At 47.2% G+C, this 27,406-nt stretch overlaps 2 protein-coding genes and 2 long non-coding RNA genes across 12 annotated transcripts; 2 read left to right on the forward strand and 2 right to left on the reverse strand.

The window, feature by feature from the left end:
- Window positions 1-296: 296 nt before the first annotated feature.
- Window positions 297-12,571, forward strand: GATD1 (glutamine amidotransferase class 1 domain containing 1). 9 transcript variants are annotated; one of them, XM_072930703.1, is made up of 13 exons: window positions 297-427; window positions 1,189-1,265; window positions 1,627-1,732; window positions 2,268-2,375; window positions 3,135-3,229; window positions 4,380-4,473; window positions 5,218-5,329; window positions 8,547-8,725; window positions 9,261-9,466; window positions 9,835-10,012; window positions 11,666-11,765; window positions 11,865-12,017; window positions 12,147-12,571. In XM_072930703.1, the coding sequence occupies exons 1-8, from the start codon at window positions 370-372 to the stop codon at window positions 8,620-8,622; spliced, it is 726 nt and encodes a 241-aa protein (XP_072786804.1). In that variant the 5' UTR covers window positions 297-369; the 3' UTR covers window positions 8,623-8,725; window positions 9,261-9,466; window positions 9,835-10,012; window positions 11,666-11,765; window positions 11,865-12,017; window positions 12,147-12,571. The 9 variants fall into 9 exon arrangements, with proteins under 9 accessions (XP_072786804.1, XP_072786803.1, XP_072786805.1 ...); XM_072930702.1 differs by having other exon boundaries at window positions 11,897-12,017; XM_072930704.1 differs by having other exon boundaries at window positions 11,911-12,017.
- On the reverse strand, window positions 11,432-18,073 carry TALDO1 (transaldolase 1). The gene is given in 8 exon segments (NM_001199564.1): window positions 11,432-11,681; window positions 12,192-12,337; window positions 13,446-13,643; window positions 13,784-13,959; window positions 14,381-14,512; window positions 15,057-15,164; window positions 15,566-15,689; window positions 17,870-18,073. Coding segments are annotated over 8 exon segments (1,014 nt in total). The 5' UTR covers window positions 17,967-18,073; the 3' UTR covers window positions 11,432-11,648.
- Window positions 18,074-19,311: 1,238 nt separating this feature from the next.
- LOC115495679 (uncharacterized) lies at window positions 19,312-22,598 on the reverse strand. Its single transcript, XR_003960974.4, has 3 exons — window positions 22,448-22,598; window positions 21,909-22,041; window positions 19,312-21,567 (listed from the first exon to the last, which is right to left on the reverse strand). It is a non-coding gene; the product is annotated as an uncharacterized lncRNA (long non-coding RNA).
- Window positions 22,599-22,731: 133 nt separating this feature from the next.
- Window positions 22,732-26,829, forward strand: LOC140684386 (uncharacterized). Its single transcript, XR_012056593.1, has 2 exons — window positions 22,732-25,228; window positions 25,999-26,829. It is a non-coding gene; the product is annotated as an uncharacterized lncRNA (long non-coding RNA).
- The last annotated feature ends 577 nt before the right edge of the window (window positions 26,830-27,406 follow it).

A 27,406-nucleotide genomic window follows, 5' to 3' on the forward strand; every position in this document is an offset into this window, starting at 1 on the left:
TTTATTTTACACCTTCCATTTTAGAACGGCATTGTGTCTGTAACACACCCTCAAACAGCACGGGATAAACCTATTAAATTCACGCAGGGGTGACAGATGCAAACCCAGAAATGGCACACTGAGGTTTACAAAAGTGGGGAAATAAGGAAACGGTGACAGTTGCCGATGGTTCGTGGCACTGGGGGACCCTCGGGACACCCTCGGGCTTTCAAAGCGGACGGCGGCGGCAGCGCCCCCTCAGCGCTTCCCGCGCTTTTCCACCTCCCTCAGGGAAGCGTTCCCCGCCCCTCAGCGCTGCCCGCACCGCGCAGGCGCGGCCGCGCGAGGCTCCGCCGCTGCCCTCAGGCCCCGGCGCGGCCGGGCCCCGCCATGTCGGACCGGCTGGCCAAGCCCTCCTGCCTCATCATCGCCAGCGCCGCCACCGCGGGTGAGACGCTCTCGGGGGAGCCCCGCCGGTTTCGGGGAGAGCCGCCGCTCCGGCCTCTGCGGGTGTCCCGCGCTCCCCGTCCCTTCGCAGCGGTGCCGCGCTGGGCTGTCCCCGGTGTGGCTGTGGCGGCGGGGCCCGCCCCACGGGCCTGGCCGTGTGCATGTCCCGTGTGGTGTCACACCGCAGCCGGGCTGTGCAGCGCCCCGTGTGCCCTCGCTGCGCAGCTGGGCTGGTTTACCCTACGTGCACATCCGCGCTGCAGGTGCGGCCTCCGTGTGCAGCTGTGCTGGTTGGCTCCTCTGCGGGCGGCTTTAGTGGCTTTGAGGGGAAGAAGAGTCGGCTCAGATTGAGTGTTAGGGGAAAGAATCTTTGCCTGTGAGAGTGCTGAGGCCCTGGTGCAGATTGCCCAGAGAAGCTGTGGCTGCTCCATCCCTGGAAGGGTTGATGGCCAGTTTGGACAGGGCTTGGAGCAATCTGGGACAGTGGAAGGTGTCCCCGCCCGTGGCAGGGGGTTGGTACAAGATGGGCTTTATGTCCAAATCATTCCAGGATTCTATTCCTCAGCACACAGCTCGCCTGTAATGAAGGCTGTATGTTTCTGATGTCTTAAAATCATTAAGTCATAACAAAATAATCCTCTGAAATTATCTAGAGCTTTCAAGATGAGCAAACACCCAAACTTACATACTTTTCTGGATGAAGTGTGGCCTGCATTAAACTATCACTGTTGTTTCCCTAAGGTGTTGGCATCTGTTTTCCAGGTGTTTCAGCCCAGTCATTCCTTCACTGCTTTACTCTGGCCAGCTCTGCCTTTAACCTGCAAGTGGCAACACCTGGGGTGAGTGAGAATGGACAAATACTGCGATTTCAGCCTGAAACTAATTGATATCTAAGTTGGCATGAGATAATTATACCATAAATATATTGAGAGGTGTTTTATTGGCTGTAGACATCAAGGGACCTGTTTAATTCTGTTTTTTGAATACCCAAGTGACTGCAGCCTTTCTGTAGTGTGGATTTGGACTTTTATGTTCCCACAAAGAGTGGAGGGAAAGCTATTAACACTAATTCAGTGGGAAAAACAGAAAACTTCAATTTTTTGAGAGCTGAAAGCATCTCAAAATCCCACATGGCCATCCTTCAGGAAGTGCCATGGATGCTTGTGCAGTGATCCTGAGCATGAACCACGTTATCTGCAGGGGAAGCCCATTGATTTTGTGGATGTGAACGAGGGCAACATGCGCTGGATCCAGGACTTCCGCATGAAATCCTATGCCAACCCCGCCAAGCTGGAGTCCATTGATGGTAAGGGTGTCACCATGGGCCACTGTCTGGGAAACAGGGCCTGCTTAGGGCCAGGATTTTAGGGCAGAACAACTCAGAAAAGGCAGGAAAGGTGTGTTTCAAGAACTGCAGGTGTTGGTTTACCTTTTATTTAAGAGGAAGTCCAAGCAACTGCTTTGCAATTTTGTTATTTATTTTGGAATGGTAATTCTCTTTTAATATGTATGCAGTGTATACAAATAATGTCTGTGTTGTATATAAGCAGACACTAGATTCTTACTTGTTAAAAGTAAATATTCTGCTGGAGCAGGAGCCAGCAGACAGTACAGTTGTAAGTTTTGCCTGGGTCATAATGAGTAATTAAAAATGTATGTTCCTTGTCATAAGAAGGATCTTTTTCTTTCCTCTGTGTACCTCTGTTAGTTTATTTAGGTCATTTTTAACTGATTTATGTGGGTTTGTCCTTTTTTTCCCCAAATGTGCAGTGGATTTATGGTCAGGCTTTTTGCGTTTTTTTACCTGTCCTACAATCAGTTCCTGCTTTCCTCCCGCCCAGGGGCTCGGTACCACGCCCTGCTGATCCCAAACTGCCCCGGGGCCGTGACTGACCTGGCCAACAGCGGGTACCTGGCCAAGATCCTGCAGCACTTCAGCACTGAGAGCAGTAGGTGAACATCCTTGGGGGTTGGGTAAATGAAACAGGGCTCCTGTGCTGCCTCTGCAGGAGCCTTGGGCCTTCCAGGCACTTCCGAGTGTTTGCATGGCTAAAGAGCATTCCAGACTGGGAAGACAAAAGGAGATGTCAAGGAAGGAAGCAAATGTCTTAATGGGCCTTTGAAAAAGGAAAGGGAGACTTAGGAGGAAATAAAAAAGTGTCCTAAAATGTCTTAAAAAGGAAAAAGGGAGTCCTAAATGGAAAAAAAAAGTGTCATAACGTGTCTTAAATAGGAAAAAGGGAGGCTTGAAAAAGTGATCTTAAAGTATCTTAAGGAGCAGTGCCAATAGCTTTTCAGAGCTTGTCTCAGAAGAAGGATTTGCTGCCTTACAGTGGTACAGAAACAAATCAGCAGCATTCAAGGCTCAGAGCCAAGTGTGGAATGTCCCAGGATCATCATTAAGGCTGTAGTTAATCAAGACTTGGGGTATGCTCCACATTTGAGCATTTGTGGAGCTGTCTCTGGACTTGGAGTTAAAAGCTGCAATTCTTGTTCTTCCTCTTACTGTAATAACAATAAAATAACTGTAGTAATTCTTATGATAGACAATAATTGCTACTGCAGTGTGCAGGAAAGGCCCTGCAACCTAAAGGAGCATTATCAGTGCTATATAGCTTCACTGCAGGAGGGCAGCATGAGGCTCACCACACTCACTTGTGTTTTAAGTATTTGGAGATGCTCACAAACGTGCTTTAATTCTTTCCTAGAGCCTATCTGTGCTGTGGGACAGGGAGTGGCAGCTTTGTGTTGTGCCACCAATGAGGATAAATCCTGGGTTTTTCAGGGATACAGCCTGACAGGGGTAAGTCAAGCTTTTACCTGATTTTTGCTGTTTGGGGGTTTTTTAGTTTCTTTTTCTCTGTGTGATTTCTGGTGGTTTTGATCTTACCCAGAAACTTCCTGTAAATAAAAATTAACGGTTTGGTACTCTTGGCTTGTGCAAGATGTGCAGATTTGTCTTTGACAAGGGGCCCAGCACTGAGTGCATGAAGGGTTTCTCCCACTTCAGTGGCATGTGGGGAATGTTTTCCCTCTGATTATTCAGTAAACTTTAAACTGAAGCAAAAAAAAAAAAAAAAGCTTGAAATTCCTGCTGCAGCTCTTTGCATTTGTTGTTGAGGACTTATAAACAATTTTTGTTTGTTTTTTTGATGAATGCTGGGGATAAGTTATATTTCTCAAGGTACTGCTTCTTTTTAAAAGGTAGAGGGAGTCTTGGGAAAAAAGTTAGAAAAAGGTTTAGGAAAAAAAGGGTGTTTCTACAAACTGGCTTGCAATTAAAGCAGCCAGTTACTGCTGATCTTTATTTTGTGTGCTCTGGCCTCATAGCCCATTTTATAGTGTCAGAGTGATGCAAATTGCCCTAGTACAGCTTTCTAGTGTGGAAAATTTACATGGAAAGTTAAGAAATTAAGATTTTGTGACTCACAAATGCTGTTAGTGTTCCCATGTGCTTCTGTTTGAGTTAAGGATTATTTATGGCTTTTATAGTTCATGATGAAATATTTTAAATTGTGTTGTGGCCTAGCTATGGTTGCTGTGGAAACCATAAAATTAAATTCCTTCCTTTTGCATGTAAAAATTCTAAGTGCTCCTAAATTTTCTGTCTGTAAGCTGTTTCCCACATTAATTCCAATGTGGATTACTGGTTTTGGACTCTGCAGGTGGCACAGCATCTGTGTCCAAATATTTGTGTGCCACTGACAGACAGGTCTGTGCCTTCCTGAAGTTAATCATACTTGCAGAAATTTTTTGGTAGGGTTATTTCCTCTTTACTTAATAGCTTCCAGTTTGCTCCCTACGTCAAATCCATCAAAGCTGCTTGTGGTCATTTGGTTGGGAAAATAGTAGAGGGAACAGAAAGACAAATTTCAGGGAAATATGTGCTGGTTTTGCTTGTCTTTTTCTGTAAAAAAAGCCAGCTAAACTAATTTCCTTTTGATCTATTTCAGCCCTCTGTGTACGAGCTGGTGAGGCAGCCGAATTTTGCCAGTTTGTCCATCATTGTGGAGGACTTTGTGAAGGATTCTGGAGCTACATTCAGTGGTGGGTCATGCCTGGTGTCTGGGATGGACACTTTGTGTCTCCTTTGGGAAATGAGTGTTTATGTGCTGCTTGTGTCCAGCTGAGCAGGACTCTGGCAGGATCTCTCTTCCCTCACTTATCCGGACGTCACTGGTCATTTGCAAGGCCACATTGCACAGGGCTTGGAGCAGCACTGGATAGTGGAAGGTGTCCCTGCCTGTGGCAGGGGGATGGGACTGGATGAGCTTTAGAATCTCTTCCAACCCAAACTAGTCTGGAAGTGTGTCTGGAATGAGGAAACTTAAAAATTCTGTTGGGGGTTCTGAGCAGTTGCTGGTAGATCTGAGCACACTGGGGTGTTGTAATTGGCCAGAAAATGAGCATTTAATTTTTGTAGCATGGTGATCATGCCAGCTCATGTCTGGCATAAGATGAGTTTGTGTTGTATTGTGAGGTAATTGTATCTTTCAAATACATACTTCGAGGTTTTTAATTATTAAAATCTCCTGATATGTGTACTTTACCCACCTGCTGTTAACTGAATCAAGGACCCAGTCCTGTCCTTTCAGAAAAGGATTTCCTAGAGAAATTGTTTCAGGACGAGGGGCTTGAGACTGGCCCTCTCTGCTGGGGTAATAGATCAGCACCCAGCAAATCTGTCTGCCCAGAAGAGTTACGTGTTGTGTTGGGTTTATCAGTGGTGTGATCCTGGCACTGAACTCGTGTGCTCTGACGCAATCCCTGTGTTTTTCCTCCTGTGTTCAGCCAGCAGCCCAGATGCCGTCCATGTGGTGCTGGACAGGCACCTGGTGACAGGACAGAATGAGAATTCCACCCTTCCTGCTGTCCAGAACCTTCTGATTCTTTGCAATGTCAGGTGAGGCAAGATGGGGCTTAAGAACTGGGAACAGCCGGTGGTGAGCTTTTTATTTTTTTGCCTCAGGAATACTGTCTCTCAGAACAGGTTTTTCCCCTTGGTTTTCTGCTGAAGTGTGTGTCACTTCTGTTTGGTCAAGCCAGGCAGGCAGTTGTGTCTTTTGGCAAAGAGCATTTGATTATTTAAAAGAAAAAGATGAAAATGTGTGGGGAAATGCACAGCTGTAGTGGAATTGGCAAAGTAAAATGCTGAATAAGGCTTCACTAAACATTTCTGTTCAGGGAAACATCTCTTGTTTCTTCAGCTTTGGCAGGCTGGCTTTGAGTCAGCTCTGGTATGTATTCTGGGAATGAATGTATTTAATTTCTTTGGAAATGGCTTGGCTTGTTTGAGTGTCATCTTGTCAGATAGAAGAGCCCATATAAATAACCACAAACCCTCTATTTTGTTCAAGTGAGTGTGTGGTGCCAGTCCCGTCCTGTGTGCACTAACGGGTCCTGTTGTGTCTGGGTGTGTTTCCTTCAGCAGGAAGTGAAGGAGGTCTGTTTGCAAAGAGGATGGATGAAGAGCCAGCAGGCTGAGGATTTCCATGGCTGTGACTTGGATAAAACATCCCTCTGAACCTCTGTCTTGGACTCTGAAGTGACTGTGGCAGTGAAGTGGCAGTGTCAGGTTCTGTGTGGATGGAATGGATGAAGGGATGTCAGAAGCAGCTTGGGCACCCCTTTATATTTTTGCTGCTCCATTTTCTCACTGCTTCTCTAGCCCCTCAGTTTACAGATGTGGGGAACTGTTCTCAGAGCCCCCCAAAAGTTGGTGCTGTGAATACAAATTGCTGAAGCTGAAGCCCTTGCTCTGGGTTGGCGTTGTGCTGGTGCACAGTGTGCCCTTGTTTTCTTCCTGTTCACATCGCTGGAATTGTGCTTAAAAAGTTTGCTCAGCTTTTTTTTTTAACATGGTCCTACAATTGTTTATTTGTTCTCCTTTCTGCTGCTTATGTTGTGGGTTTTGTTCTCTTGGAAATACTCCTCTCTGGGAGTACACTGCTGCTGTCTCTTGCTGGAATTTTGTGGACTAGGGCACTGAAAAATGCAGGTGGCTAATGTGGGTCCCATCTGAGGAACCAGCTGTGTAGGTTGGAGTCTGGACTCCTCCTTCCTTCTGAGCTGCAGGTGTGGCTTGAAGCTGAGCGTGGAAAGGAGTAACCAGACTGAGATTTTTTTAAATTGTTGCAGGCTCAAATGTACCAAATATATTGGAAAGTTGATAAATTAACTTTCAGATAATTGATTTTTCCTTCCCTCGGAATTGTGGGCAGCATTTCTCCAATGCCCTAAAGAAATGGGATTGCATTTTTGTTTTCTTACCAGGATATTACAATATTTTGCTTCTAACAAGTCATCAAGTGGGGAAATTTTGTTTTTCTTTGGAAACACAATTTTTTACCTCTGTCTTAAGAAGTCAATGTGATTTTAGAAGACAGATTGCTGTGGGTTTTGCTGGGTCTTCTGCTGTTGCATTCTTGAGCCCAGCTTACAGATCTTTGGCATTGATGGAAATTAAAACCAGAATTTGAAATGAAATGTGGGCTTTGATAGATATTAAATTATCAATTTGCTTTGATAATTTAAATCTTCATTCCTGTCAAGCCATCTTGGGGATTTGATGTTGACACCATCAGGGAATACTTCCAGTCTGGAGGGCCACATCTTGTTTGTAAAATGGGAGACTGTATTTCCATGGGATTTTGCCAAAATCGCTACATCTGTTCACTGCTTACCTGTAAAAATAGAACATTGGTGTCTACCCTGTGTCCTGTTTTCATTCCTTGAATGAGGTTCTGTCCAGGCTCATTCATCTGCTGCCAAGTGAGCAAACAGCATTCCAGACCACTGCAGGCTTTGTTCGGTCCCCTGTTGTACAATTTCCCCTTATTTTTGTGGCATCCAGGACCTGCTGGAATTGCTCTGCTTGTGCCTCTGTCAGGAAGTTGGACAAAGCACACTGCCTGGGGACTTGATGGTGCTTTCTTTTTCCTCCCATAGGAGAGTAGAAAAAAGATGAATTCCTGTGTGTACTTTCACTCTTTCCTATCACACCATGAAGTTGCTCTTGGGGAAACTGGGGGAGAAAGGTGTGGTGGAGCAGCAAGTGGCTGGAGAGGTTATGTGTGCAGGTGTGGCTAGCAGCTGAGTGAGGTTGGATTGTGTCACCTTCACAAGTCATGCTGACAAACTGGAAGCCACCTGAGTTATAGAATCATGGAATTTAGGTTGGAAAAGGGCTTTTAAGGTCAAGGCCAAGCATCAGTGCAGCACCACCACCACCATGTTCACCACTCAACCTCAGGTATCACATCCATGTGTCTTCTGAACCCTTCAGGGGTAGTGACTCCACCACTGCCCTGGGCAGCCTATTCCAATGTTTGATGTCCCTTTCCATGAAGAAATTTTCCCTAATATCCAACCTAAACTTCCCCTGGCACAACTTGATGCCGTTAGTGATGATAGCTCTTAAGTTCTTGTACGGTATGACCAGTTTTAGTTGGGGATTGGAAAAAAATTGTTCAGAAAAACTGTGGGAAAAGAAGATCAAATGAACGTAGGAAACACAAAGTTGTTGCATGTCATCCAGGTATGTTCAGGAAAGTTTTATTCTGTTCATTTTCCATGTTAATTTTGTTCTACAAACATAAAACTTGATAGTTTTTTTGGTATTTTATTTTCTTTTACCTAAATCATGAAGTGGCATTACACAAAGAGCAAGGATTTTTGTATAATTACTGCATTTTAAACTTCTGTGTGAAGAATTTATCTTCAGTACCTGTGCCTGGTCCTGCTGAGGAGCCCTGTGAACAATCCCATCCCAGGCATCCAAGCAGTGGTGTTTATACTGAGGGGTTTTTGTCTCTCCTTTGTTTCTCAAATAATTGAAAACCTTCAAATTTGGGAGATTTTCATCCCACACAAACCTTTATATTTTCAGCATTGTTCTGTGCAGTGCTTGGTGCTTTGGTCATAGGAATGGTACCAGGCAGGCTTGTTTCCTTGGAAACCTCTTCCTGGTAACATCCAGTTGGTGGGTTTTATTTAGGTGGGGGTTTAATTTTATTTTCTAGGGTTTTACTGATTTAGTTTTTTGAGACTCACAGTGTTACCTCCTCTCTGGGCTTAATAGCTGGGACCACATCCTCTGTTTTCTTCTGATGTTTTTACAGGCAGATATGGAGGTACCTGCTGGAAGCATCAGAGTGCCCCTGCAGCATGTGGAGCATGATGAATCCAAAGGGATAAGGAGTTTTCTTGGATGTTGGCTCGCAGCTGTAAAGGAGCACTGCCATCCTGCACCCCACAAAGGATTTCTTCACCAAAAAGAAGACAGCCCACCATCTCTAAGGTATGGGAGCCTTTTCTGGCAGGTTTACACCTGAGCTGGGAAGAGGGGTGCTGGTGCAGCAGCTGGGAAACTGCTTAACTCTGGAAAACAGAGCCCCAAGAGCTGTCTGTGAGTGTATGTATGATCTCAATTTTCATGTTCTTGAGGATCCTGACAAGATGTTTGAGCTCTGGCCCTGTCTGCAGCTGGTGGTTGTTGGTCATACCAGCGTTCAATTTGTGTATTAACATATTTAATTAAGATTCTTATCTTGGAGCTTCCACAGTATAATCTTATACATTTTTTTTTTTAATGGAACCTGCTGCTTTATTCATCTTGTGTGCATTCAAACAAGGGCCAGAGAAAATGGAAGTGGTTCTTTGGTCCTGATTTATTTTAAAATTTCTAATGGAACTGTCTAGGTTTGGTGCCATCCATACTGGCCTGTGATGGCTGTATTGGATATCCATGAATATAAGGACTAATATTACATTAAATTCCATGTAGGGAAGATGAATATAAATGGATGTATTTATTGTGTCTGTTCTTCCAACAGCTCTGCTTTCCTGTACCCTGTTTCAAGAATGGAGGAGATTCTGGGAGCAGCAGCGTGTCTCCCTTAGCACAGTGTGGGATGGGATGCAAGGCACGACTGGAGGAGGAAGGAAAAGCTTTTCCAACCCCCCTTCAAGCTTTGTATGTTTGCACAGAGCTGGATGTTGGAATTAAGAGAGCAGCTACCACAAGGAAAGGTTGAGAAAGGTGTTGTCTTTTTAAAATCAATGCTTTAAAGTTTATCTATTGATTCTTTGGGATTTCTCTAAACATACACTTTGTATCTGCCCCTAATTCCTGAGTCCTGTCCTTGTGACTGTGAGAGCCACAGACCTTCCTGGGAGACAAGAGACGTCTCCTGATTTCTTAATATGAGGAGGTTTGGAGATCTGGGAAATCCCAGAAGGAGTTTGTAAGCAGGGCACAGACCGGGCCCTGGGAGAGATCCCTTCATCTGCTGAACAAAGGCGAAGTTGAGCAAGAGTTAAGGAGTGAACACACTTTGTGTGACTGACTAAAGAGCTGCACAAGCTGAAGGTTTATGTGGTGCTTGGTTTTATTTTTCACCATTTCAGAAAGGATGTGGACTTTGTGGCTTAGCCACGGATGTCAGGCACCTCACAACATCTGTGCTGCAGAGAAACAACCCCAGTGCTGAGGAGGAAACACCGGCTACCACCACAGGAAGGAAGGGATCCCGTGACTGACTTCTTGCCGACTCCTGTACCCTCAGCTCCTGAGAGACACCTGGCTGTAAGTGGAGTAACTGTTACTCAGGCACCTTTTCCTACCTCTTTATCCCCTTTCACTGCAGTATTTCATTCTCTCTTGAGCACCTTCTGCAATACTTCAGCTTCATTTCAGCTCCACGGTGTTACTGGCCCAGTTGTGTCTCAGCTATGTGAGGGTCAAATTCCATGCATGTGAAGGTTCTTGCCTCACTCGGGGAAAAAGGGGCATTTATTCCAGAGGCTCCAAGCCTCTGACCAGCCACTTTGATAGCACCAAGTCCCCAATTTCTGTGTGCCTGAATCCCTACCCTGTCCTGGTGGGTGCAGTGTATGGTGTTAGAGCAACCTGTTCATGCTTCATGTTGGAAGGTCCCTTTCCAACCCAAACCATTCCAAGAACTTCTGTTGGAATTCTCAGTTTTGTAAGTGAAAAATACAAAATAGGTTAAATTGAGAAGGGATGTGCAGTGGAGAGTCCGATGGCTGTAGGGAGGGGCAGGCTCAAATTTTTAGTGCTGGCTTGACTTTGACAGGAAAAAAGGTCACCTCCCTTTGGGCAGCCTGCTTTCTGCCTGGTCTGCTTCCCCCCTCGCCAACAGCTGTAGGACACAGAGTCTGGATGAATCCCCTGGGGACTTCACCTCCCTCTGGCAGACTGGCACTGTTCCCAGGGCAGGCTGGGAGGGCAGCACCAGCTGTCTGTGTCTGATTGTAGCTGGCTGTCCCTTTGGCTGGAACAGCAGCTCCCAGGCTGTTCTGGATGTGCTGACAGCAGAGCTGCTGTATCACACTGCAGGGAGGATCAGTGGCTCCCATCAGCGCTGGAGCCACACTGCTGCCTTTTCTCCCTTTAAGTTCAGGCAGCTTTGTCAGGAAACAGCAAATTGCATCCACATATAAGCAGGGATCTCTTAAAACCATGGAATGAATCACTGAGGCTGGAAAGGACTGCTGAGACAATCAAGTCCAGTCATTCCCCCAGCAGTGCCAAGGCCACCACTATCCCTGTCCCCAGGTGCCACATCCATGTGCCTTTGAAATCTCTCCAGGGATGGGGAATCAGCCCTGGGCAGCTGTGCCAGCTTGGACAGATTTCAGTGAAGAAATGTTCCGTAATATCCAATCCAAACCTTCCCTGGCACAACTTGAGGCCATTTCCTTCTTGTCCTATCACTTGTTCTTGTCTCCTTTTTATAGAACAGGATCTATATAAACAAGTAAGATACACATACATATTTTGACATATATATGTATCTCACAGGAGTATTTGTGGGTTTTGTACGAAGAGGGGCTTGTGAAATCTGTGCTTGCTCTTTAAAACAACCTGAAATTAAAAACTTTTCTTCTATATGTTAGGACTAGAGACTTAATTGGGAATTTGAAAATTAAAATCCTATCAGGTGTCTCCTGCAGGAATTAATTGACCATGTTACAAGGCAAGTCGGTTTTAATTTGCATTTATTGACAAAAGTGCCACCAAAATTTGAAATTCCATTTGTCCCTTTGCAAATAGATAAAAAAAAAATGCATGATACAGAACTTATCCATACACAGCATGATACTTGTACAGGTAAGACATTTGTACATCCACTGAACCTCAGGTGATCCACCTCAGCTTGGAGCACTCGGGGAAATTCTGATTATTATTTTTTCTTTTTTTATTTTCCATTTTCAGTGCTGAACATTCGCTCCTAGAAAATGAATAAACAAAGCACAGCTAAGTAAGAGTTTGGGAATGCTGCAAGGAGCTGCCAGTCACCAAGTGCCTAGATCAGGTATACTATTTCTTTCCCAAAAAAGAGTTTGATGAATCCCTATGAAAGCCTCTACATAATCTAACATAAGACTTTGACAGCAGATCTGCTCTTTCTTAGTGCCTGCAAGTACAAACATGATTTATTTCCAGCTCACTACCTGCAGACTATTTGTGTCCTGTATGCTGCTGAGAGCTCAGAATCAGATTTAAGGGACTTCTCACTTTGACAGTTATCCTGATGAGCTGCCAGCCCTGCGGCCTCAAGCTGCAGGTATGGCCCACACCTGGCACCAATGCCAATTTCTTGGCGTGCAGTGAGGCTTACCAAGTTCACTTGAATTTAGGTGGCTTGTCCTACTTAACCTGTCCAAAGACCTGACCAGACTTGTTTAATCCTCAGTCACACGAGGCTGGCTGCGGTACACAGGAGGAGCGTGATACCCACCTTTAACATCCTCTCCAGCTTAACTGCATCTACAGCAAATCTCCTGATCCCATCAGAGAGCTTTTCCACAGCCATTTGGTCTTCGTTGTGGTGCCAGCGGAATGCCTTCTCGTCCAGGTGGATCTTCTCAAGATCGCACGCCTGAGCTGTGCAGGAGAAGTAGAAAAAGAAACAGACCAGGTGATCAGTTTCTTATCTTCTTAAAATTGTCTTGAGTTCTGACCATTTCTATGTGTTGGAAAAATTTTAAATACTTTCAGTATGACTTGCTGCAGGAGCACTTGCTTGCAGTCTGGGATGTGAGATTGAAAGTGCTCCTGATATGGCTGGAGTAGAACAAAGAGGAAAAAGGTAGCCTAATAAATCAGTTTATCTTAAAACAGTGTTTGTGTGTGTCATTATCTTGTACCTGCTGCAGAATGGCACAGCAATTCCAGGCCTATTCTAAGGAATTGTGCAACTGCCCCACAGCAGTGAGACATTCTAAGTAAATATTGTGAACAATCAGGGCTTTGATTATTTGGCAAGAACTAACAAAAGCTCACTTGATAGCAGGCTCCCAGGCCAGCAGCAGCTTGTGGGCAGCAACCCATGGCTACAGCTGTGCACAGAGCTGCTTTCTGAGATGTAAACCAGTATTCTAATGAGGCTGCAGAACAGGGATTACTTGAATTATCAGAGATTCCTTGAATTATTTGGGTGGAAAGGAACCTGAAAGCCCATTCAGTTCTGCTCCCTGGCCACAAGCAGGGACACCATCCACCATCCCAGATTGCTCCAAGCCCTGTCCAACCTGGCCTTGAAGTAATGTAATGGGAACAAGGATTCCAAGCCATTGTGGCACAGTGTCACCAGATCAAACCACTCAGTCTTGTGTGTGATTAGTTTCCAGTTTCTGGAGGGAAAACACCTCTTGGCATGTCTAGAGATTAAGATGAAACCAAGTTTGCCATCTTTGATACTGTTCAGTAAAATTTCATCCCTGAGCATGTGCAGATTAACTTTCCTCTTCACCTGTCCATGGGGAGAGGTGCAGAGTATGGAAGCACACTCCAAACCCACTGTAATCCAATTAGATCTCAGTATCAGCAGTTGTAGCACTGATATCGTAAAGATGTTACAATATTTCCTCTAGGAAATTGGATTTATCCCTAAAGCAGGATGGCAGCAGGTACCACAGCACTGACCAGAACCCCAGACTCTGAACACTGCAGAAGAAAGTAAGTTGGAACAAGCCCCCAGGAGCAGACTCACCCTCTTTGACACTGAGTGTGGGAGTTAACTTGACGTGCTCTTTGCTGAGCTCTGCCAGGAGCTTGGGTGAAATGGTGAGATAGTCACAGCCCGTGAGCGCTTTGATCTGGCCCGTGTTGCGAAACGAGGCGCCCATCACGATGGTTTTGTACCCAAATTTTTTGTAGTAGTTGTAGATCTTGGTGACACTCTTCACTCCTACATGTAGAAACCAGCAACTTTATTGTGATTATTTAGAACGTGCTTAAACCCGGCATTTTGCCATAAGAGGATTTTTATGAGTAAACTGTTTGAATGAGCAGCTGTTGTTTTCTCAGCAGTGTTAAATGTGTGCTCACCTGGATCCTCTGAAGGCTCATAGGTTTTCTTGTCTCCATTTGCAACGTACCAGTCCAGGATCCGTCCCACAAATGGGGAAATCAGAGTAACTCCAGCTTCAGCACAGGCAACAGCCTGAGCAAAGGAGAACAGCAAGGTCATGTTGCAGTGAATCCCATACTCGGCCTCCAGAACCCTGCAGACACAGGCTGGCTTAGAACAGCACTTTGCTCACCTATGGAATTCATATTCAGGAATGAGCTGCTAAGTTCGAAGTACTGAATTCCTTAATTTAGCAATGGGGTGCACTTAGTAAGCTTTAAAATTGTCAGCTAAGAGCAAATGTTTCATGCTGCAAAACTCTGCTTTATTAATGCTGTTCCTCTAGCCAAATGCGCCAGCTTAGCAGGGTATTTCAGGAAATTGTGGCCCTTGTATGAAGAAACTTTGCCTGTTTCAACAGCAAGCTGTGGCAGAGCACCTTCCGTGCTCATGACAGACTTCCTCATGCCGTGCTTTCAGCACTGCTGTTCATTCAAGTGCAGAATGCGATGTCAGTGCCTGTGGACAGGCAGGAGCATGCCATGAATCAGCACACCAGGTACACACAGCCTTACCTGCCAGCCTGGATTCCCTCCCACGTTGAAGAGAGCTTGATGAGAATCCGATCTTTACCAACTCCTACTTCCTTGTAGAGGTCGATGAGGCGCCTTGCCCTTTGAATCATTCCTTCCTGATCAAAGGACAACCTTTAAGGCAAGAGTGGCACTGTTTAAAACTGATTTTTGTTTTTAATTCTCTCCCCCAAGGCCCCATGGAAAAGCACTGTCCTGTTCTATCAGCATTTATATGCCAACAGCAGGTTTGTGTTCTCAGATCCCTCCTGGACTGTCAGCCCTTCGAAGGAAGTTCCTCGTAATGAATTCAGAAGCTGAGCATTAACAAAAATTGGCACTGAGCAAGTTAACAGCCAAGTTCTGTGCAAGTCTTGAAAAAAACTGTTCAAACAGATCTCTTGCTAAAATGAGCAGCTACTATCACTTGGAAGAGAATTAGCAGAACTATGACTGGAAGTGTGAGGTTTCCCTTGCTTAAGCAGCAAGAGGAAGATTATGAAAATCCAAGGTCAGTGCTTCTTGTTTTTGTTACAGAGTTCTAGTCAAACTTAGGGAAAACCACACTCTTTATTATTAATAATGTAAGTCCCACTGGTCTTCTAAAAAACTTTCTCCAACTCAGGTCACATTTTGTATTTACAAATATCCAGGCTAACCCAGAGGGATAAGAGCCAACCTTGCATCTACTTCTGTGGACACACGGCCAGGTATCCTCTTCAGGATTTCAGCTCCAAATAATACAAAAAGTTTGTCAGAAGCATTTTTGATCTGCTCCTCTTCTGACCTGAAAACCACAAAGAGCAAAAGCATTTATGGAAGTAAAAAAAAGGTGAGTTTACACTTTGCTGCAGATTTGAAGATCAAATTTCACAGCCCATTTAACATTAAATTCCAGAGTTCAAATGAGCCACTTCTGTCCTGCCAGCAGGATTAGCCTTTGGACACTCTTTCCTGTAGTGCTGTTGCTTTCCTGAGCAAGGAGGGCCAGGTGTGAGCTGGGAAATGAGAATGCACTTCTGAGAAACACATCTGGAATGGGCGTAAGGAATTTTCCTCTGTGTTGAGGCCTTCTGGGGCAGGAGGCAAACCCACAAGTACATGAGGGGGAAACCCCAGTAGGTTGCTTGTATATAAATAAGGCATTTTAAATACAGGTCTGCTGAGATGAAACCCCTCTTTACTTACCCACCAAGCTTCTTCCCGTAGGCAACAGCATCATCCACAAGCTTCTGGTATGCTGGCATCTGAGCTGCAGCAAGGATCAGGGAGGGGTTTGTGGTGGCATCCAGGGGTTTGTACTCATCTATGGCTGAGGAAAGAAAACCAGCCTGTTTGAAACAGCCAGCCAGCCTGAGAAATCAGAAGGGTTTTGCTCAACCAGGTGAGAATGTAAACATTTGTTAATGACAGAGCACATCAGCACCGAATGGTGTTTAAACACTGCCTTAAGGCTGGTTTGTTCCAGAGTACAGAACAACCGGGCTGCAGTCACAAAATACAGCAAACTTCAAAGTTTATAAACTACAGAAATTGCCCAAAAGTACAAACCTGTAGAAATGATGGATGGAGAGAAGTAGTACTAATTTCCAAACTTCATCCCAACCAGCATAGCTGAGCTCCAGGAGTCAAAGAGGGGAATAAAAAACAGGGAACCTTCCCTTCAAGAAGTCAGAAATTCAGGCTTTTGTTTGTGTCCAACTGATGGGGTCAGGACAGGTGAATTCACCTGTGAGACTCCAGCACCTTTTCTTACTGCTTTTTAAACCTTTTCCAAATGGCTTCTGTTTCTCAGTATCTGTTCTTCTAATTTCCTTGTCCTACCAGGAAAACACTTGACCCTTGGTCTTACCCTAAGTCCTGGACTATGCCTGTTCCAGGTGATGCCAGGTTTTGCTCCAGCAGGCTGTGGCACACATTGTCCGGCTGTAATCGCAGCTTGGAACCAGAGCAAATGGGGCAGAGCCTCTGCAGGCTGCTCAGCAGTTTCAACAATACAATTAAAATGTAAAAAAAAAAAAAAACAAAAAAAAAAAAACCCACCAACAAAAAAAAAAACAAAAAAAAAAAAAAAAACAAAAAAAAACAACAACAAAAAAAAAAAAAACAAACAAAAAAAACCCAAAAAAAAACACCCCAAAAAAAACCCCACCAAAATCTGTACTACCAGCCCCTTCTCAGCATTTCTACACAGGGATGAAACTCCAAGTGAGAGAGTGCAACTGTACTAAAATGAAGCCTTGTTTTTCCATAGATCCCTCCCAGGCAATGATCAGGATCCTGGAGAGAGGTCCACGCCATACAAACAGCTCCTTCAGACTTCAATGCACGTGGGTACTGCTTAAAGCAGAGCAGCACAGCAATGAAACTCCGTTCTGTACTGACACCTTCTACAAACACCACTGGGAACCAGCAGCAGCAACAGCCACCTTCACCTCCACCAGTGTTTAACCTGCCAGGAGAGAGCCAGGTAAGGCTCTTGCCTTGTTAGGACTCTGAGAATAACCCCCAGCTGTTAAGAGCAGCCCAGAGAACAACTTGGGTATGTTATGAGCAGGGCCAGGAGCTGGACTTGATGATCCCTATGGGATATTCTACAATCCTTACTGTGCCTGCACACAAAGACCCCCTTGGCCATCCTGGGGGTTTGGTTTTTTTCTGTGTCTGAGCTGCTGCCACCCCTGTGCTCTCTCCACCTTAAGTTCAGTACTCTTAAGACATTTGACAGTGGCTGTTTAGGATTGTTTACTGTTACACCAACAGGATTAGGCAAGCAGTGGAGGGATTACTTCAGGCCTGGGTGAGGACAGGACAGGATTCAAGGGCTGCTCTACACAACCCAGAGACATCCAGGGAGGGAGTTCTTGGCTCTGATGGACCGAGCAGGCTCCGTGTCTGTGCCGGGCCAGGCAGTGACATCTTGGGAACAAGTGGCTTTTTAATCGAAGGCCACCTCCCTTTCTCCCAAAGGCGTGTGCTGGCTCATTCTCAGGACATAAGGGAAACAAAAGCACTCTGGTATTATTTTTACATAATCCTCTAATGATTGGGTTGGAAGCGACCTTAAAGATTGTCCAGTTCCACCCCTTGCCACAGGCAGCGACACCCCCCACTGGACCGGGTTGCCTTGAGTTTGGAAAAACCCCAAACAAGTCCCAGATCTGGACAGGTCACGGGAAGAAAACCCGAATTCATCAGCACAGCAGAGCCTGGCTTGAGTCTGACAGCACGTAGAGCTGAACGTGGTGGTCAGGGCACACTGGGAGAAGATCACGGGAGGAAAATGTCCCGCCTGGGCGGGATCTGCCCCGGGATGGGGACCCAGGCGGCACCGAGCGCCTTCCTCCCCGCGCCCCACCGCCCCGGCCGCAGGGTGGTTCGCTCCCTCCGGCGCGCGCCCCTTCGGCCGGGCGCGCCCACTCTCCGTGAAGGGGGGCGGGAGAGGGGGCTAAGGAGAGATGCGGTGACAGGATCCCCTCGCGCCGCTCTCACCGTTGAAATCCCCGGTGTCGGCCACCACCGTGGTGTGGTGCTTGAGCTGGTCCAGCGCGGACTCCATCTTCTGCCGCTTCACGGGGGACACCGACATGTCCGCGGCTCCGGGGGCTCGCGCGCCTATGAGGGACGCTGCGTGCCCGCAGGGGACCGGCTGCGCGCGCACCCGCGGCCCGCGCGCTCCCGCGCCAATCCCAGCCCGGCTGGGCGGCAGCGCCAATCAGGAGCGCGGGCGCGAGACGGCCGCGGCCGGGAGGAGCCGGGGCGGGGCGGTGGGAGGGAGAGCGGCTCTGATTGGCTGCTCGGGCCGGGGGCCGGGGCGGGGCATCGGGAGGGAGAGCGGCTCTGATTGGCTGCTCCCGGGCCGGGCGGTCGCCTTGGCGACCCTGACGCCGCCATTGTCCCCAGCAGAGCTTGTCCGGGGCTCTGCCGGCCCCGGGACCTCCCGGCCACGGAGTCTCGGGTCCTCAGAACCACCCGGGGGTCTTCCCCACGGCCGGCACGGCGCCCGACCCGCCCCCAGGCCGCCCGTCCCTCGTGGCCGCCGGCGCCGCAAGATGGCGGCGGGCAGGCCGTGAGGGGAGGCGGCCGTGAGGGGAGGCGGCCCGGAGGGGAGGCGGCCGGGAGGGGAGGGTCGGAGCTGCAGCGCTGCTGCCCCGCTGCAGGAGCGCAGCGCTCTGCGCTCCCTCCCCTGCCGTCGTGGCGAGCTTCGAAATGTCGGGCACAGCTCCAGCCGCTGAGAGAGCCCCCGACCCAGCAGGGCAGCTGTTTTGGGCTCTGGGTTTGCCTAAACTCTATTTCGGCTGTAGAGGAGCTGATCTTGTTAGTGTTTTTGTTCACCTGAGACAGAGAGTGGCTGGCAATGTCGGAGAATCTGTTGCTTGGCTGTGTCACGGGGTTATGCTGTTCCCTCTTTCTATATGGTTCCACTTGGGACAGCTGCCACAGAAGTTTCCCTTCCTGACAGGCAAGAATGCTTTTGTACAACCTTTTCATGTTTTGCCCAACCCAAGAAAGAATAATGCAAAGGTTTAAGTGCTGTTTGAATTGAAACAGGCTCATACTGCGTCTGGCTTATTTACCAAGGAATAGGAGAGCCTACCTTGTGAGTCATGGAATCACAGATTCCCAGACTGGTTTGAGCTGGAAGGGACTTTAATGACCATCCAGTTCCACCCCCTGCCGTGTGTGGAACATCTTCCACTAGACCAGACAAGAAAAGGAGTTCAGCTTGCAGCTTTTCTGGTTCTTGATTCTTATGATGTGTCAGATTTCCACCTCTGTTTTTAAAACACATCTATCCAGACCATAACACCTTTCATGTTGAATGTCAGTCCCCAAACCCAAAAGGAAATGTGTGATTTCAGACATTTCGATGAGTTTCTGAGACTGTCAGTGACAAACCATTATGAAAACCCAGTAAAAGAGACGGAGATGGATTTATAAGTATAACTTAACTATTTTAATAATTCTTGTACAGTGCATGGTTATATCATTGTCTCCTTCGCTCAGTTACATCACGTACAGTACTTTATAGCAGTGTCTGCAGGCAGTACAAACAGATCAGGTGCACAGCTCAGTCGCATGAAATTTGTAAAAGTGACCTCTGCAATAAGGTCTGCTGAGATACCTGTTTTAGGAAGTGCTGCTGTGGCTCCCAGCTTTACAGAGCTGTCATGTACACTCCTGTTGAAATCCCAGGTAACTGTAATTCCCTGTGATTTGCTTTCCTCTACACCCCAGGACTAGAAGGTGGGGTGTTTCCTAGCTCAACATTTGTTTTTATTTTCATTGTAGAAATTTTTCACCTCCTGTGCTTGCCATCCTGCTTCCCTTCTCCAACCTAATCCAGAGCCAGGGCTTCTCAGGAGGATTGTCCTCTTCATCCCTCCCTGACAAGGTGAGTGCCCTTCTCGGATCCCAGCAAGGCTGTGACTAAACCCAGGATCCCCCCCTGCCTGCACCCTAATTCTGCTGGTGCCAGCAGTGTCCTCTTTCAAATGAAGAAAACAGATTATCCATTGGAGACACTTAAGAATAAAGCCAAAACTGAGGTGCACTGGTGCTCTCAGATTTAGACACGAGTTCCCCAGACGCTGTATTAAAGCTTTTTCCATTAAATGTGCAAGGACAGACACAAATTTGGGCAAAGACTCAGCATGTGCTGAGAGAGAAAACCCAACTGTCCCTGGCTGTGGCAGCTCTGGAGCTGTGTTTGCTTCACTGCTTTGCAATCAGGTTGGTCTGTCACTTATAGAGATAGAAAAGCAATGTGCCAAACTTGCTGTGGACAGGAACTATGCTGCTTGCTTGAGTTTTGAAATTGTGAGTAAATTTTGGAAGTATAATCACTATATCTGCCTCTAGGGAGAGAGATTTTCCTCACCCCCTATTTACAGATTGTTATATACAAATGCACATAACTTCATGAAGGACAACAGGAAGTCAAGAGCAACATCCTGCGTTAAATTAGATTTTTGTTTTTCTTGTGCCCATTTATTTGGAGTTAAACCTGCCTTTCCCAGCATGCTTTAGGGTTTCAGCTATTTGGGAATCATTTCAGCTGACTTTTTACAGTGGAAACGTGAAGGTGGGGATAAGTGACCAACACCCTGGGAAGGGCTGTGGGTGTGCCTGGGATGGGAGCAAATGGTCAGGGCTTATCTTCTCCTGGTCTGAGGCCGGGTTTGGCAGCACCACAACATTCCAGTGCAGGATCAGCGGCCCAGGGAAGGGCTGCACAGCTGCCCTGAGCCCATCAGCAGCAGTGGGCAGGTGGAACTCACCCATGTCCACATTCAGATCCCTTTGTGTGTCACTCCTGCTCATTTCTAGGCCCTGAGAGCTCATTTCAGCTGCTCAGAGACAGCACTAACTGGTCTGTGGATTTAAGGAAGCAGCCAGACTTTGGGAATGCGTGTTGCCATTCCAGCCTTGTCCAATGAGGGGGGACAGGAGGGGACAGGGAGTTGTCACCGGGCCTGTGCTCTTGGGCTGCAGGGGACACCTGCACTGAGGAGGAAATGGAAATGGGGCTGCCTTAGGTCACTCCCCATCCCTGAAGTGCCCAAGGCCAGGCTGGACAGGATTTGAACAACTCGGCCTTGTGAAAGGCGTCCCTGCCCACGATGGGGGATGGAACAGGATGAGCTTCAATGTCCTTTCCTTAAACCCAAACCCCTGCAGGGCTCCAAAGCCTTATTCCTGTGGGGCAGGCTCCAGGCCTTGGGGCTGGCCTCTCCTGACTGTGTGCCACGCCTGCTCTGCCAGCGAGGGGTGGGAGCAGGGACAGCCCTCAGAGAAAAGCTTTGGGGGTCTTTGAATGCAGCCTTGTCGTACATCCAGCCCCGTGTGAATCCTGCTCTGATTGCATGCATGGAAAATTTCAGTATAAAATATATAGTTATAAAAAAAATACTTCATGCAAAATTAAAACACCTTTCCCAGCGGGATATGGTATCATTGTCAACCCTTCCCAACAGTGTTCAAGGAATTGTCACTCTGATGGCAGCTGGACCCCAAGGGGAGCTCTGCTGCCTCCGGCCTGGGCCGGGAATAATTGCTTTCATTCCCTTTTTTGCTGCACTACTTAGGGCTAAGAGCTGAAATAAAGCAGAGAGACTTTAATTAGCAGAATCAATCCTTTCCTGGCGGCGCTTCATGATTTCTTGGAGCTCTGACTCCCCTCTGCTTTTCTGGAATGAAAACAAAACAGGAAGTTTGGATTTGAATTTCAAGCTGTAGTTAAATGACAGTATTTAATGAATGCCGTAGGAGTAGAGCTCGTTTCAAAGGGATTGGTGATATCAGTAAAAAGCAGATTAATTAGTGGATACAGGAGAATCTTACGGATTTGGGGCCTTTTAGCTTAAAAGACACTTCAGAATTCTTACGTGTATTTTATTGCTTGTGTAGGTTTGGTTGCATTTCCCCCCCCCTCCCCCATTGTGTTTCTTAATATGTTTTTTTAATGATCTATATGACACTGCTGGTACAGCCCCCCATTCCATCAGGAATTATCCAGAAAAACACTTACCTCCAGCTGGTTTTTCTTCACCGTGATCTTGCTGTACACTCTGTTTCCCTCATCACCACACACCTTCTTCAGCTCCTCTCTGTTGAGGGAGAAGAGCTGAGCTCCGGTGAGGATGCCCAGGTGTTCCACGGTCCTGGGGAGACACAAAGTGGGGAGATGATGGTTGTGCTGCAGGTGGCCCCATGCCAGAGGTGAGGAGTGGGAGACGGGAGGCTGGGAGCTGCACTGGGATCGTATCACAGGGCCCTGGGGCTGTGCCAGGGTGGCAGCTGTGATTCAAGTGGAATTTCAGACTGTGGGTTTAGTTTGTTGATTATTTTTCTCCAAGAAAATGTTTCTAGGAAAAAATGGGGGTGAGTTTGGGCTCTGAACATCCTGGTTATAGAGCCTGGATTTAATAGGGTTGACATCTAATTTACAACACAGGCTCTGTAAGTAAATCCCAGTGACTTGTCTCAGGTGAGATGGTGCCAGCAGCCTCCCCAGCTCCTTCTCCAGGGAAGGACGAGCGTTTCATGTGGCAATAGAGCAAATCTTACTCTTTGCTGAATGACTTGGCCTCCAGCCAGGCTTTGACTTCTTCAGTGCTGGATTCAAAGGTGAGGGGCACAAAAACTTATTGAGGCTTTTCCACTTTGAAATTCCTGTGGGGAGGCTGAATTTTCTTGTTTGTGATCTTTTTTAGCAGCTCGTTGTTCAGCTCATCCATTTGGTGAATAAGTTCTGTAGAAACAGGTAGGGAATGAAATAAAATCTTCAGTCAAAAATCCCATTAAATGTGTTTGTGGGGAAATTGGAAAGAAAATGGGGGTGTGGCTCAGCACTTTTATTAACTCTGTCAATACAGCCCAGGAAAGTGCTTACTTTTGTATTTGAGCTCTAAAGAACAAGATTAAGTGCTCTGTTGGAGCAATAGGGTGAGCAGTGACATTTGGACCTTCAGAATACCATTAGGAACAATGTGTACCGGGAGATCGCCCCAGTTTGGGAGGCTGGAGGGCCCTAGAGGGGAGTGGGGGACCTGCCTTCCCCCCCCCCCGAGCCAAGAGTCTCCCTTGAGCTTTTGAAACTTCACTTTCTCTTTGGGAAAAACTGATTTCTGCAGTTCTTCTGCATGATGAAGGAGAGGAGGGATCTAAAAAGCTGCTTTATGGTTTCTTGCAGTGTGACTGGGGAGAGAACCTACTTTTCATCTGTTTTGTGAACAAATTTACAGTGGGACCAGTTGTTTCTCATGTGCCTAACTCACCCTGTTTCTCCTGCCCCATTCAAAGGACATAAAACCCTCAACACCCACCAGCTTCTGCTCCAAGTGTGCTCAGGGGTGTAAACTGATCTGGCAGAGTCTTTGCTCCCCGTGGTGCACTCAGATGGTGACAAGGGACAGGGTCTCGTTCCCTGAGGGCTGGTGTTGCTGTTGGGGTTTTGTTTCAGTTTGTCATCTTCCTGGGTTTGAGTTATTTAGTTCCCTTTGGGCTGGTGAAATAAGGGAACTGCCCTGCAAACTTCACAGCAAGAGGGGAAAATCCCAGCCCCCATGAGGCACCAGACGTTGGGGGGATGGACTTTGTGTTTCCAAGAACCATGTTCCCATTTTCCTGTGCCCCGTGCTGCCATTTATTTTCCTCCCATCACCATCACCATTGGCTGTTGCCTGATGTGGAAGGACAGATCTGTGTGAATCTGCAATTCACAGCTGGGATTGAGACCTTTTCAGTGCTCTCTGCTACTTCTAATCAGTGATTTGCTGATCTCAGAGCTGCAGGTTTTGCTCCACAGCGGAACAGAAGTAGCAGGAAGCACAAACTGGGAGTGAGGAACACGCTCATGATGAAATGAGCTTGAAGGTCCCTTCCATCCCAGGCCATCCTGTGATTCTGGGAAACTCCAGTGACACTTCATCCAGTGAAAATCCAAGCAGGCAGAACACACTGGAAATCTTTGGGGTTTTTATCAGGCAATGCTGAGCTGCTGGCACAGAATTCTGCAGGTTCCCAGGAAAAGTGAATTTGGATGTTTCTATGCTAAGATGTATTTGGGCACAGGGGAAGACAAATGCATTGATGTGTTAGCTTGGGACACCAGAATATACGGTTTTCAAAGCTGAATTGGCTTTTTGTTTAAAGAGAGACAAAATGAATATGGTAGATTGTTGAAAATGGTGAAAAAGTGGAATGAAAGGTTCTTTTTGACCCAAACTGAAAAGTTTTACTTTGTTTTGTTTGTTTTGTGTTGCTGGCTTAGGGAAATTTAGCAGATCTCATCTTTTTCTTCTCCAGATGAGTGAAGTGTTATCTTTTTAATTAAAAAAACATTTGCTGTAGGGAAAAACAGTCTTGCTTTGTGAAAGGACAGGTAGAAACAATTTTAATGTGCTTCCCATGGAACCTTTTGCTTATGAAATGTAACATGCACAGATACCTGATGCCATATTTACAGGGGCTCAGGTTCTCCTTCAGTTTAGGTCAAGTTGCTGTAACTCAGGGCCATCAGTGCTTCCAGCACTGCCAGCAATTGTTTTTCCCTTTCTGGCCTACTGGGTTTGGCAAGTGATTTGAAATCCATGTACTGAGGAAGCTCTTCTTGTGAAGGTTCATTGTAAACCTGCAAAATGTGTTGTTGGAAGATAAGTCCATTATGCTTAGTTTAAATTAATTTTCTTGCCCTCATTAGCTGTGTTAGGTGGTCAGAAGGAGGTTGAAACCACTAGTTTAGTGTTGGATACCACAGCAGTGCTTGCAGGGTTGTCTTTAGCTCACGAGCTTTGGGACAGCACTTGGTCTGGTTATACCTCTGTGGAACATTTTAGTTGTCATTCCACAGCGGGGTAGAGCTTGGAGGAGTCTAACTGAATCCAACAGGCCAGGGAGGGGTTGCTGCCTTTTTCCAGCAGTGCCCTGAAGGCCGGGAGGAGAAGTAAATCCCAATTAGGTTGGAATTCTTTCTGTGGCATTCCAGAAGGTGACTGAGTCAGGAGGGAGGAGTTTGAGGCCGGTGTGTGCTTTGTGTGCACCTGGACTGTGCAAGGGGACCTGTGCTGAATGTTGTGGTCCAGCTGGGGCTTTCAGGACACTTCTCTGCAGCCAAGAGCCGAGGTGTAAATAACTGTAGTACTGAGGAATGGCTCTTCGTGTTAAGATGGGGTCTCCTGGCTGGAAAACTTGTTCAGGCTACCCTGAAAAGAGCAGGAGCACAGCAGGAAAAATGTCTCTCCCAGGGCTGTCATCTCGCAAATTAACAATTCACTTGCAATTTTTCTTTTCTGATGTGTTATCCATAAGGAAAACTTGCTGTTGAGGGTGTGGAAAGCAGGCAAACAGGTACAACACCTATCCCAGGAGAAGGGAGATCCTCTCCTCTCCTCTCCTCTCCTCTCCTCTCCTCTCCTCTCCTCTCCTCTCCTCTCCTCTCCTCTCCTCTCCTCTCCTCTCCTCTCCTCTCCTCTCCTCTCCTCTCCTCTCCTCTCCTCTCCTCTCCTCTCCTCTCCTCTCCTCTCCTCTCCTCTCCTCTCCTCTCCTCTCCTCTCCTCCTCCTCTCCTCTCCTCTCCTCTCCTCTCCTCTCCTCTCCTCTCCTCTCCTCTCCTCTCCTCTCCTCTCCTCTCCTCTCCTCTCCTCTCCTCTCCTCTCCTCTCCTCTCCTCTCCTCTCCTCTCCTCTCCTCTCCTCTCCTCTCCTCTCCTCTCCTCTCCTCTCCTCTCCTCTCCTCTCCTCTCCTCTCCTCTCCTCTCCTCTCCTCTCCTCTCCTCTCCTCTCCTCTCCTCTCCTCTCCTCTCCTCTCCTCTCCTCTCCTCTCCTCTCCTCTCCTCTCCTCTCCTCTCCTCTCCTCTCCTCTCCTCTCCTCTCCTCTCCTCTCCTCTCCTCTCCTCTCCTCTCCTCTCCTCTCCTCTCCTCTCCTCTCCTCTCCTCTCCTCTCCTCTCCTCTCCTCTCCTCTCCTCTCCTCTCCTCTCCTCTCCTCTCCTCTCCTCTCCTCTCCTCTCCTCTCCTCTCCTCTCCTCTCCTCTCCTCTCCTCTCCTCTCCTCTCCTCTCCTCTCCTCTCCTCTCCTCTCCTCTCGTTACGCTGCTGCTGTCTGGGGAGATTCCACCTTGTAGAAGGCACCTGATCATTTCTGTTCCAAGATTCCATCCTGCTGTTTATGGGTTCCCTGTGCTGAGAGAGGTGGAAATGTTTCCCTACATGTGTTGTCTGCCGGTCATTAAAAACATCTTCTCATGTAAACTAAATTCTCCTTATTTTTCCCAACCTCACTGAGAAAACTGGAATTGGAGAAGAGAAATTATCCTAATTCTTCCCCTGCTCCACACTGCATCTGTACCACTTGATGTTCCTACCAGGACACGCTACAGCAGAATCTTGGTGGTCACAGTTGGGAATTGGGAGCAAAGCTGAAGGGTTTGTCTACTAAGAGAAGTGGTGATTTATAAACCAAAGCAGAGTGGTATTCCACACGAGGATTTGGGATTGGTGATGGTCCCAATCCATCATCTTTCTGTTCATTTTCCTTTGGATGCTGCAGTCTGCTGGGCTGGGGGAGCTGTTCGTTTACATTTATTTTAATTTTCTGTATGTCATTAATTCTTCATGGAAATCTGCTTTTAATAAAAAGGCTCCTGAGGATATTGATGATGTCCCAGGTTCCTGAGATTCACAGGTGTGAGTTCAGACCCAGGATCGTTCTGGCTGGCAGAAGCTGCACCAATCTCCCAGGAATCTCAGTCTGGGTTTTTCTCCCAGTTCTCCTCAGTTTGGGGGTGCAGTGCAGCTCTGCCCTGTGGATCTCCTGGAAGAGTTTTGGGGTTAAAAAGATTATTTTCTATTCTGCAATATTTCTCTAGAATTCAATTAAATATAATAAAACTGTATCAATGTGGCTTTAATTGGTCCATTTGCATTGGTTAATTAAAGCAGATCATTGAGAAGGAGCTTGAGCACCCCTTGGTTGGAGCTGACAGTTCTTTATTGTCTCTTCATTCTTTGAATTTATTTTAATTATTTCTTAAGCAATGCTGCAATTAAGATGCATGGTGAGGAGAACAGCATTGCTGCCTGCTGGATTGAGAAATCCAAGTGCAAATCTTTGGAGAGATTGAGGGGATGGGGAGCTGAGCCTCAGGCTGGGTTTTGGCAGCAGGAATTGGGTGAGGAGGGGAGAGGGGAGATCCCTCAAAACTGTTAAAGCCAATTCTGCTGGGTTTGGGTGCCCTCACCCCAAAAAAGGATCCTGGTTAAAGGGCACTTGGGGAAGCCGCAGGATGTGCTGGGGGGGCTGTGCCGGAACCCCCAGCCCCTGGCCAGGGCTGGTGGGCAGTGCCAGGCTCACAGGGACACTCTGGAGGGGCTGTGCTGGGATCCCCAGATTCCAGCCAGGAATGCTGGGAAGTGTCAGCTCCATGGGGACACTGTAGAAGGGATGTGCTGGGATCCCCCAAATTCCAGCCAGGAATGCTGAGTGCTGCCAGACCTTTGGGACACTGCCTGATCCAGAGAGATTTCCCATCG

The sequence above is a fragment of the Taeniopygia guttata genome, chromosome 5 (genome assembly GCF_048771995.1).
Source record: "Taeniopygia guttata chromosome 5, bTaeGut7.mat, whole genome shotgun sequence".
Classification (NCBI taxonomy): domain Eukaryota; kingdom Metazoa; phylum Chordata; class Aves; order Passeriformes; family Estrildidae; genus Taeniopygia; species Taeniopygia guttata.

Coding starts and splice junctions, on each gene's coding strand:
- GATD1 (XM_072930701.1), top strand. CDS start 370: ATGTCGGACCGGCTGGCCAAGCCCTCCTGCCTCATCATCGCCAGCGCC. Junction 428..1,188: donor CGCCAGCGCCGCCACCGCGG/GTGAGACGCTCT, acceptor TCTGTTTTCCAG/GTGTTTCAGCCCAGTCATTC. Junction 1,266..1,626: donor TGCAAGTGGCAACACCTGGG/GTGAGTGAGAAT, acceptor CGTTATCTGCAG/GGGAAGCCCATTGATTTTGT.